At 39.3% G+C, this 12813-nt stretch overlaps 1 protein-coding gene across 1 annotated transcript in view; it reads right to left on the bottom strand.

Moving 5' to 3' along the window:
- Positions 1-790: 790 nt before the first annotated feature.
- The window catches only part of tafa5a (TAFA chemokine like family member 5a), a gene marked incomplete at both ends in the record, with an annotated part of 125483 nt that continues 113460 nt past the window's right edge, over positions 791-12813 (bottom strand). The window contains one exon of the mRNA XM_083999421.1: positions 791-948. Within this exon, the coding sequence (XP_083855547.1) occupies positions 791-948 (158 nt within the window). The remainder of the gene's footprint in view (positions 949-12813) is intronic.

A 12813-nucleotide genomic window follows, 5' to 3' on the forward strand; every position in this document is an offset into this window, starting at 1 on the left:
ACAACAAATGTCTCATGGTAAGGTGGGAGGAGAGGATGTTTCCCTGCCAGGGAAGTTGAGAGGAGTCATAAAGTCACTACAGCAATATCTATTTTGAGTTTGCTAGCATTAGCTAACAATTAGCCACTACAGTATGAGCTGGTGGTCATTCCAGCTTTTGTAAGGTTGTGGGATAACCTGTGATTATATTGATTTTTAACAAAGGTGCACTTTTAAGTAACAACATATTTTTGCAAGACAAGCTGTGTTTCTTTCATGTTTCAAAAGCATCAAGGTCTCACTTAATAGTTTTGACAAACTATTGGATAATTTGTATAGGATGAACAATTCATTTGCATTTATGTGTACACAATATTTCAATTAGAAATCTTTAATTTTACAAGGTTGACTTCTTGCTTCTAAGGACACTGTCAAATTTTAGACACTATTGAAACAAATAGTCAGAAGCTGGAAACAGCGCTTTAAATTTGGCTTCCATGCTGTGTATGCCCACAGATCATAGGTTTTAATAGGAGGCAATACAAAACAATGTCTTGTTATACTGTGCAATAACTCAGTTTATTGAAATGGGCACTTAAAAGTCATGTTTGGCAAGAAAAGCAGTTAAATCATTTATATCTATACAAAAAATTCATAAAATGTGCCATTAGTCTGGATTTACACCACAATTGATTTTCTGTGCGAATGCTTCACTTCCAGCTCTCTCAGTCATGTTGCTTTCAGTGGCACTGTTGCAGTTAGTTATGCGTATTTTGCACACACATACTAGCTTGTGAGTGGTTTATGTTACTTAGGGGGCTAAAAGAGAACCTGAACTCACCGTGGTGGTTTTGACTCGGCCTCCGGGCTGTGTACAAGTCCAGCCAGATTTATTGACTAACAGGTCACAGCCTTCGTCCTCCAAACATGGCACCATCTCACACCACTGCTTTTTCCGAACAATACCAGCTGCAGAGGACAAAGAGAAAGAGAGAGAGAGACAGAAACGTCAGAAAGGCACGGGGGGAAAAAATGGGAGAAATAAACGGATGAGGAGAAACGATAGAGGGAGGTGGATGCAGAGATGTAACGATTAAAATAGAGAGAGTGGGTTGGGGGATGACAGATGGAGGCAAATAGATGTAGGCAAAGATATACGGTAAAATGATGGAAAAGGTGAAAAATGGGAAAAAAGTAAGAATTTATATAAATGGAATGAAAAAAGATGGAGGGAAAAGATGGAGAAATGCAGAGGGGGCTGGATTGGAAGAGAGATGAACAAATAGATGGAGAGCAATGAAGTAAAGAGACAAGTGAGAGATATGCAAGCAGGGGATGACAGTAAGAGATGAGGGAAAGATGGAGAGAATCAGACAGATGGAGTCAGATGGAGGGAGCTGTGATCATTCAGGTAAACAAAATAAAACAACACAAATGATATTTAACAGGTTTACAGTTGGTCTGGCAACATTTCAAACAGAAATACTTTGTAAGTCCTGTGTATGTGCCAACACCAGCGACAAAAAAAAAAGAAAAAAAAATCATTTACAGGTTTAACAATCTGTGACAGTTAATGCATTGCAAAGATTTTGTCATGACAGAATGACGAATTTGAATTTTTTTGAGCTCCAACTGCGTCTCAACCTGTTATGTTTTATTTAACTTTCAGACTACAGTCGGAGAGATTCATTTCCCAGAAAAGCCTGAGGCATGAGCCTATTACATTCACTTTTACAGTAGAATTCACTTAAACACTAAGCATGATATATGTTGTGACAATTAAATATGATATTGGAGAGAAAGACACTGAGCTGCAATGCAGTCTCTCTGCACTTGTTTTTCATATTTTTGTGCATTTCTCTTACACAGTTTGACCAAAGAAGTGTCATTACTATTACTGCATGTTTCTGTTCTTGTTGCCTCCCCTAGCTGTTGGTGCACACTATCATGTCATTTGTGTATTGAGCTGAGGAAGTATTCAAACCAATTATAAGGACGAAGCCATTGCCTCTCGCTGCCACTTATGAATCCTACAGTCGTGTTTGTTGGACCATGTTAGATAACTGGCTTTTATACATTTCTTCTTAATGTGCAAAATGGTATCTCCAGAAAAGAAGCCTCTATTCTTGGTTTCATACATGAAATGAAGAAAATCTGAATCTTTTAATCCTAAGAACTGTTTTTGAAATCCGCAAATTATGTGGATGACATGGAAATGTTAATGTGATCTTCATAATTGCAGTGTCAAAGTTTGGCCAACAATTCCCAAGCATCAGAGAGAGAGGTTTGACTATCAAATAAAATGGGTCAAGGCTTGTCGGTCTCATCGTGTTTTTTTTTTAGAAACTTAAATGGTTTCATGCATTTTTCATATAATGAAAACACGAGATAAAAGCTAGTTTTCATTCTTTTTTATCTGCTCAGATTTTACCATCTTGTCTCAGTCAATCACTGCCCTCTACACCGGTCATCCAAGACCAGGCATACTAATAACCCAGGTTGTACATCTGCAGCTGCCACATGGGCTTTGTAGAGAGGTTGCACAGCTAATTCTAAGTGACAGGAATTGTGATAAAAATATTGTACACCCGTCCCATATCCCTATCTTTGTGTTAAAGACTCTAACAACACTAATAGGATTTTACATTTATATGAGTGTGATGTTGAGTATAGTATTTCTTTTGTGTTTGCTATATTGGGACACAGCTCCCACCAGTCTGACTCAGCTGTAACACCTTAACGCAAGGCGGTTAAGAATGCATGGAAATGTTTTAGCATATAAGCAGGGACATGCTAAATGTCATTGTGTGTAAAAATTAATTTAAATGAACACATTTGGATTACGACAGGTGGCAGTGACGGGGGTGAGGTGTGGGGGTATTGAGATCATCTGGCAGGGTTGTGTCACTTTTGAAATAGTGTTGCTATAATTACATATCACCGGCAGAAGATAAAATAACCACTAGAAAGAGGATGCAAGTCAAAAAATTGCAGCTAAGGCTTTAAAAGACAAGATACTCTGAGAAGATCTCACCGTTAATAAACATTACGTTTGCAAACAAATATTTTATTTATCAAAATGATGGCTGTTAGTTGAAAAACTACGGACAAAGCAGATTTAAGGGTCATTTTGTGATAGGTGCAATAAGGTGCTTTTTGTGTTTGATAAGACACCTGTCTAAAGATAAAGTGTCTAATCACAGCCCTATGTGTCTCAGCTTGGCTCACAATCTTCATAAATCTAACACTACATGAAAGAGGGATTCAACAATAAAAACTAAGGGACCACATGACTATGTAAATCTGTGACAGAAAAGACTAAGAGATGAACTGAAATAGAAAGAGAGAGGACAGAGACAAAGTAAAGGATAAGGATATCTAGATAAAACTCTTGACCGGTACAGGATGGGCAAGATAAAGGGGGAATTTATGCTCATATTGGTATGCATTTATGGATGGAAGATAGCATTCTTTAATGGATAACAATGAAACCTAGAATGAATTATAAGGCAAGCATACATCATATTCTTCCACTATGGCATCCATTGCACACTGGCTCTCTTATAAAACATGTGGGAATTGTGCTCTCTTCCATATCCATAAATTTGCTCTAAGGGCACCTTCAGTAGCTGTCATAACCTCATATGTTGATCATCAGCGAGTGCTGTACACAATGCTAATATCTGTTCAACACAAACAAGACCTATATATCAATCAATCCATGAAATATGTGTACCTTCTCGAGCACTACATGGCCAAATAATAAAAGTACTATGAACTCTGTCAGCACAGTAAACAATGAGATGGAAATTGACACCAATGGAAAGAATTATTATTGTTGCGTGCATTTTGCTGACATGCTACTTGAAGTTGAATTACTTGGCGCTACAGTGGGTTGCCCCAAGGCTAGCTGCACCATACAATCTAAAATGTGTGTGACTTGTATATTTTATAAGTTATATACAACGATGCACTTTCAAATATCTCAAACATCTAAAAACAATTCAGTGTTGTTAGGAATGGCTTCTGCAAGAGCAGCCTTGCCTCATGAGACACAGTGCTATGCTAAGCATAAATAACTCAATTCCCCTGCCAGTTCCTGACAGATACATTTCAAAAGTTTCTGCTGTAGGCTGTTAATGCTATTCATTTCTGGATATCACAAATGTTAAGCACTTGTCTGTCTGAATGTTTGGCCCCTATAAGGTCCTTTTGGATCTGATAAGAAGTTTGGTATTCACAGTGCTTGAATCCCTGCCTGCCTCACCGGTTGGATAATCTAAATGAGACAATGTTTGTAATTTCCAAAACCAACAACCTTTCAAGCGGTCTTTTCTCAATCTTTACAGAACGTGGTCAGACGTGGATAGAAGAAATGGCCTGAACACCTTCTGTCTCTACAGGTGTTCCTCAGGGATGTGTTCTAGTTCCCCTTCTGTTCTAAAAATACGTACATGATGTCCATTGTACTGACAGTGGTCTCTCTCCCTCATTACATATGCTGATGATATTATCCTGATTTTTAATGTAGCACAAAAACCCTGTTCACTGACAGTCTTACCATCTGGCTGCTTCCTGGGCTCTTATTCGTGAGTTAAATTAAATGGTTGTTCTTAGAGGCTTCATATGAGCAGTGCTGTTCCTTTACCTCTTTAATACACTCCTTGATCATGGCATATGGATCATTTATTTAGCAGTGTTTCCCTGCCATTGCCTTGGGGAGATGGGGGTTTTTCCAACAAATGTTACAAAAAAAATCCCCTCTAAAACCAAAAATTCACAGAGACAGGCCAAAATAGCTACTGTGTTTAATTGCACAAAATCTGTTGAGAGGCACACAAAAGATCAGGTTAACTGATGCAAGCTAACCACACTAACAACTCCAACTTCAGTATCAATTCACAATCCAGTTTTTCAGTGTTCCCATCCATCCTCTGAATTACCATAACAGATGCTGCCTTCAGCCACACACCTTAAATCTTAAACTTTAAGAAATCCAAAGACAGAAATTTAATTCACTCAATTCTCACATGTCATTTAAGGATTCCCCCATCACACAATGAGGCCTATAGTCCTTGCAATTTTATTTTTAAATTACTTATTTTAGATTTTTAACATTTTCCTAGATGTTTCATTATTATTTGTAGGCTATTAGAAAGTTTGCTAGTGCCAAGGATAAATTATTATTTTATGTAAATCGAAAGGACAATCTGCACCATCTAAAACCAACACTACCTCTCTAGAGGTAGGAGAGAGGCTTTAAAACAGGCTTTGTAAGTGGAAATCTCTACCCAGCCAAGGCCTGGCAGTGTTCTCAAGACTTTTTTCTCTTTCTTTTGTTATTTAATCCATTACTGTGAATTTGTCTAATTAAAACTGTCACCAAGGTCACTTACATAACTCACTAACAGGCTTTGTTTCGCTTGTGAATTACCATCCACTGGGGTGACCCTCAGCTGATGAAGATATATAACACCATCTGGCAAATAATAGTAATGAGTGACTGAATGCTGTACGCGTGTGCAGAAGTGGCCTTCTCTGCACGTGTGTTTCAGATGTCATCTTTTTGACAGTGAGAAATATAAAACAGCTCTATCAGTGATGACAGTTGAGGCTTAAGTTATCAGTTGTGTCAGATGAATGACATATAATTTAATAAAGGATTCACACAGATGTCTCAGTTTGACATAACAGATTTCCAGTTGATTCAAGGGATTATTAATGGTCTTTTGCATTACCGACTTAAAGTCATGACGATTGCCAACCACAACTTAAGGCTACTCTGATCAACATTTTAACATTTAACCATGGCTCAACCTGCTTGTGGAAAAAACGTGGTGTCTTTCAGCTAATTGTTTTCATTTTGCAACTTCTGTTTACTCTCACTGCTCTTCACTGTGTTGTTTCCAGCTACAGCAGGCAGCTGTTATCAGCAACAAAGCCTGGATAAAGCCACTATACAGAGTCAGCACCAAAGTTTGCGACTAGTGGAGCATTTAGAAGCTAAATATTTTTCCCTCAGGGAATACAGAGCTGGAAACGAAAGTGGATGCTGGACTTTCACACATCCAGTGGACAGAAACACAACTCAAAATGAATACTAATGCTGCTTTTTGCCAAAATCAGAAACTTTCAGTGCTTTATTTAATGTTACTTCTTCCAAGTGGCAAAGAAAATAAATGAATGCAGGTTTAAATAATGTGGTCCATTGTTATATTAAATAATTAAAGCTGCTATCAGCATTCAAGCTTGATTTGGTCATTGTGAAGCAGAACACTTGATTACAATGATTTTAATAGGAATTGTTCTTTAAAACATTGGTATTTTGCTTCTTTGTGGAGCTGTCATGTAGTTAGTTTGGATTCACAATAGTTACAGAGCTTCCCAGCAGTGACCCAGTTTCACATACATATCATAAAAAAATCACAATCCAAAGAAACTTCTGAAACTAGTCCTGCAGTATAATCCTGCATCTTTCAGTCCACCTGTACTCAAACTCGATTTCTCCAAATTGCGGCTATTGAAATTATGAAGTTAATCCTAGTTAAAGCAACTATACCACATGTCGAACAGTTTCTTTAACTACTTTTTGTGGCCTTAACATTCAGCCATGACGGATTTTGAATCAAATCAAAACCCAATTTTGCACAAGATAGTTGAAAAAGTCTGAATTGGGACAATCTCAGCCACAGTGTGAAAATTGCTTATTAGACTCGATTCACCATATAATAAAGCCACAGTTTGTTTCATTTCTACACAGTTTCTGCCAACCAAATAAGTCACACCACTTGAATCCCATCATTTTCATTTTTTTTTGTATTTGTTCATATTACATTGATGTTGTAGCCAGATACCGTGAATGAAAATGCAGTAGTCTATATGTTGAAACAAAAAGTGTGGACTTAGTCCGACTAGTCCAATCACTGTGACCAATCACAAACCGTAAAGGCACAAAGTTAAGACACAGTCACATTTGGATTCACGTCACTAACTAAACTCATCTCCTAGCTGCATCTTGGCTGATAGTGACAGTATCTGTTACCATTCGACCATATCATGGCCATGCTGGTTTGAGGGCAATGGCTTATGTTGAAACGTATAAGACTCAGGGGTGATATGAAAAATAATAATAAAGAAACATGTCCACACACCCACAGATCCAGACATCCAGGCACAAACACACCAGTGGGCACATGCAGGCAGGCAGGCAGGCAGGCAGGCAGGGACAGAAATACACACAGACACACACAGGTTTGATGATATGTAAGGGAAGGTATCAGCAATGGTTTCATCAGCAGGAGATAAGGTGTAGAGAAGGAGAGAACATTATTACACCCTCCAAGGGACACTTATCTTCCCACCAAATGGTAGATCACACTCATGTCAACAGCCAGCATCTTGGCCTAATAAATTCTGTCTAATGCCACGCCAAGCCTGACATGGCAGGAGAAAGATGGGCTTGTGTGTGTGTGTGTGTGTGTTTGAGAGAGACAGTGCACAGGGGAGAGAGACAGCAAGACAGATAGTAAGAAAACAGACAAGAAAAAAGAAAGTAGACCAACAGACAGATCAGATCTGGTGTAATAAATGCAGCGCAGCATTTGCCAAGAGATGCTGCTAAGATAAGACGATGTGCTAAGATAATTACACACTGTACAGATCAGATATGACCCGGGCATGTAGCAGAATCAGCAGTGTGTCACAGGCTGCTGATGTCGGACACTAGATATGGATGGACTGCACATTTACCTGAAAAAAATGCAGCACTTTCAGAACATTGCAACACATGGATAAAAATATGCATCAACTTACAGTTATCTTACCCCACGGCATAGCACAAACAATCTGGGCTCAGTGGGCCAACACCCCCTCTAATACATCCCACAGACACTTCAGTCCACAAATAAACACAAGCATCTTAAGTTATTAAGATAATTACTGTAGCGGAAATCTGCTGTAACATGAAGCATAGCCCCGGATTTCCACTGGATCAGATCTGTGATGCACACTGTTGCAGCCCTGCCGGACAGCGGGAATCGTGAGGACTCACGAGATCTCAAGAATTCACGAATAATCACGGGTTGTATATAGCAGGTTGTAGTCTCTATAAATTGAACCACAAAACCATATAAGCAGTTTATTGTGTCCAACTGTCCATCCAGAGGAGCAGAAGGATATCGACTCGGTCCTGACCTGTTGATTTGCCTATTTTGTGATTTTACAATCAGCATCTCCTTGTCCACGGTGTCAACGGGGTGAAATGACATCTGAAAACCTCTGACCTGTTGACTTCAGGTCTGTCCCCATCAGTATTTTATTTTGAAAATAAACCAGATGTTTTATTTTGTGTCTGTGCACGACTTCCTGTCCTGCACAATCTGCTCTGTGTTGAATATATGCGGCATATCCAAACGAACTCAGTATAACTATTTAACAATAGTAAAACTGAGCATAATGATAGAGTAAACAAATTAGTTATTGACAGAGAAATGTTGCACATTTCATTTATATTCATCTAAAAATGGCTGATAATGAAACTGAGCAAGATAAATATGATAAGATTACTTGCTAACTAGGCACATTAAATGTCAAGTGTAAATTTAAGATAAAAATAATCTTTTAATTTGTAGCTTTTTGGTTCCCTGGGCACCTAGTTCTTGTATTTGCTACATTACAAAGCACCTGAATGTACCGAAATACAACAAATACTATTCGTGTATTCTAACTACACACACAATCTTTGCAGAGTTGTGTCTTTTGTCACATTTTCACATTAGTCAGGTGTAATTCTGCAGCTTTCACACAGACGTACAAAAACCCACATGTTGACACCGGTATTCATGTGCTGTTCATCTCTGGTCTCTCTCAGTGTGCTGCCATTTTTGCCGACACTCGCCTCTGTAAAGCATCACTGTGCTGCTCAGACCCAGTAACGACGAGTCAAATAACCATTTAAACAAATTCACTGTGTCTCCATTTCACACAGGAGTGCTCTGAGTCTGTCCGAAATTTCTCCCAGCGCATGAAAGTACTGCATGCAGATGTACGGACACGCTGAAAGCATGCTTTTACTGTTGGTGATCTGGCAATTTAAGTGCAATCACTCTGCACTGCAGCTCCATTGGTACGAACAAGAGAGCCAGTTACATGATGTCAGAGGTACAACACACACAAGAGCGGCACTGTAAAGCCAGCATTTGCACTGTACATACTCCTCAGAGGGAGACACACACACACACGTACACATAGAGTAATCTCTTTACTGACATGTAAGGCAACAAATTCAAACAGAAGGCAGCATGAAAAGCCCAGATGAGCACCATTAAGACGCCAGGACTTGCTTTCATCGTGGAAATCCCCTCCTATGTCTCCCCCTTTAACAGTGGATCTACAATGCGGATAATTAACTGTACTATCTGACCTGCCGTGGTCAGCAGACGTTGCTTAAACCTGAATGGAGTCTAGCAGGAATTAAGAGGAAGGGCAGCGGAATGTGAGCGGAAAACCCAACGCAAAGAAATAAATCCCCTCGCTTTGTAATTAGCCACCAGCTCTATCCCCTCTCGTCCGCTCGCAGCCCGTCTCCTCTCGGTTAATTTTCTCTTGTCTTGTTTTCCTCTCATCTCTTCCCTTCCTTACACATACTATATTTCTCTTTCTGTGCTTTTATGTCTGCCCTCTATTTCTACTCTCTCTTCATCTCATCTGTTTTTTTTTTCCCACTCTCCGTCTCTGCCTCTTTTTTTCCTTCATGCTTGTTCCTTTCCAGTCTATTGCCTTGCCTGATTTTCATAAGATTATTCCACCCGTTTGGCGGCCTTGATGAGTATCTGCGCGCTAAAAGCTGTCGAGCCCTTTTTAAAAAGCCTGAGGTTTTTTGGTGAAGTGAATTTGTGTCCCAAATAGCTCCTCTGCACTCATGAAACTTCAAGAGGCAGAAATAATGAGATAGCATGCTGACTGACATTTCCAGACCTCAGCCCCTGTGTCTGTGTGCATGCATGTATGCCTGTGTGGGTGTATTGACTTTTGTGAGTATGTGTATGCCTGAGAGAGAGTCACCTATGCATGTAACACCTACTGTAAGCTCTTGAATATGAACTATGTAGCATTATAGAAGCCTCAAATCCTGAAACTACAAACCTAACACAGTGTTTAAAGAATGCAACAAGGAAAAGAACGAACAACCTTACTACTTTACATCTGGGTTCACTTTAATAAACAAGACTGCTCTGAAATGTAAGATGTCTGTTTTCAAATTAAACTTTTCTGAAACTGATTGCTGCTTTCTATTTATCTCTCTTTGTTTCATCTTGGCTTAAAATAAATTCATATCAACAAGATAATGTTTCTGTATAGGACTTCTGTATAATGACAAATGGAAATGAGCTCATGATCTAGCTGTGATGAGCTTAGTTTTGCATGAATACTAGACACAAGGGGAAACAGCTAGCTTGGCTCTGTGCAAACACAAACATCTTTAGAGATGGCTTGGCAACCAGAGGAGAGTCAAGGAGGTCACTGCACCCAGCCAGGAAATAGTTGCCTACATCCTCAATATAAAAACTAGGCTACGTGCTCTTGTTGTTTTTGTGTTCATAAAACAAAGAAACAAAATAGACTTAGCCTACTTTCAGACAAAACCAAGCAACTCTTTCCCAAAAGTCCCTTTCGTTTATGCTACGCTAGGCTAACTGGCTAGCGGTTCTAGCTTGAGATCAGCGTAGTGGTACCAATCATCTTTCTTTTAGTAAAAAGGTCAATTCAATTTGTGATTTTTTTTTTAAGCAACTTGTGCAACATGTTTGGAGCAATATTCATCAAAATGGTGTCTGTGTGACTGTAAATGTAGCTAGAACTGAATTCTACAATCATCAGAAATTTAAATCAGGATGTTTTTGAATTTAGTAGTCTTTGTTTTATATTTATGCCCATTTTTCTCTATTGTATTTCACATTATAAAATGGATAAAGAACCCAGAGAATCACAGTATAGTCTTTCCCTCATGGTTAAATTCCTCCACTGACGTCCAGTTGCCACATTGCTGCTTCCAGCTACATCCTCCTTTCTCCGCACACTATTTATGCTTGTTCCCATTGTGGTGCATAACTGGTAGGTTCAGGTTGTATGGCATGCCATTGCTCTGGGCTTGTTTTTTTTTTTTTTTTTTGGGTGCGTATGTATGTGTGTTTGTGAGTGAGTGTGTGTGTACGCTGGCCACCAGGTACTGCTGATATCGTTCATTCACAGATGTGCTCTGACATTTCCTCACAGCTCAGCGCCAACAGCAATCCCACGTTTGTGGATGTACACACAAGGCATGCATGTGCATCCACCAGATACACATGCACAAAAACAGGAGAGCCCAAAGGTACTGTGAGCCAGAAGAGGAAATGTCAGTGTGGGCAGGAGTGTATGGGAAAGAGATCATTTAACACTAGTGTCTGCAGAGACACGGGTGAATGGTACAACCTGACACACATACACCTGGAGGCAGCTGCTGAACACAAACACCCAGATTCAAAAACACACACACAGAAAAAAAAAGCATTATAGTTCATATTTAACCAAACTACTGATTAAATGAATGTGCAGTCAAAGTTATGTCTGCTGAAGCTTTGCTAAGCTAAGCTAGGAGTTGCTGATTTGTGGCTTAAAAACACAAGCGTGGGTGTCAATGAAGGTGGAGACTGAAGTCACTGTTATGTAACTACGGTTCTATGAATTCTGCATGACTGTCAGAAAAATAGCTGAAATGTGTCTAAGTTTGAACACATTGTTTGGATTAGTGTGGGAGGTAGGCCTATGTTCATGCTAAAATGCTTTTTTTTATTGCTTTTTAATACTTGAGATAAACTTGAGCTATTTTAACACGATGCAGGAAATTAACAAAATGAACTGCTTAACTCCAGAAAACACTTAAGCCGACTTATAAATCTTTACCATCATTACTTTAATGTTTCCTCTATGTCATCCCTCTTGATGTTTGATTTGGAGAGGTGGTGATGTGTGATGTGCTGAGACTGAAGCGCTGTCTGACACAGGCAAATGATAATAAGTAAAGAAGAAGGGAGAAAAAAAAGGTTGTTTGCTTACACTGCCATTATCAGCAGCTGAGTGAACAAGTCGTAAACAATGCAAAAGGGCAAGGGAATGTGACAAATGGACACGCACGGCAGCAGGGTAGTATAGTGCTGGAATGATGGGTTATGATGACAGTTGCGATCGCGATGTGGCCGACGGTAATGAAGGTGACTATGTTGAAGTTGATGATAAATGACATAGTGACATACTTAGACTAAAGTAGAACAATGCCTCTAGGCTGCAAACAGAAATAAACACACTGATATAATTAGCTTTGCACACGTATATTCCTTCCGTTAGCTGCTCATGTGTGTGCTGATGTATGAGCATTTGAGCAAGGTGGTGTGTGTGTGTGAGTGTGTTAATGCGAGCTGATTCATGTGAGCACGCTTCAGTGTATGTTCATACAAAATAAAATAAAAAAGTATGTGGAGCTGGTACAGGCCCAGATCCTCAAGACACCCCTTCTCCTTCCTGTATGTTGATGATTCTTGTCTATTTAGCCTTATTGACCTCTACATCCAAACTAATCCGCCTTAAATTATGCATAACCTTTTACTTGGCAGAGCTCCCCATAAATCTGTTTATTCCCTGTTTGCTCCCTTACAAAGCCCGCTAAACAAATTCCAATTAAGCAAAACAGCAATACAGCATGAATGATAATTCAACTCAGTACAGTCCCCAAAGCAGATAAGAGCATAATCATTGCTGTTATGTGTAAGGCAGCTTATAAAAGACTGTTCGGTTTCC

The sequence above is a fragment of the Trachurus trachurus genome (assembly GCF_905171665.1).
Source record: "Trachurus trachurus genome assembly, chromosome: 23".
In the NCBI taxonomy this organism is placed as follows: Eukaryota; Metazoa; Chordata; class Actinopteri; order Carangiformes; family Carangidae; genus Trachurus; species Trachurus trachurus.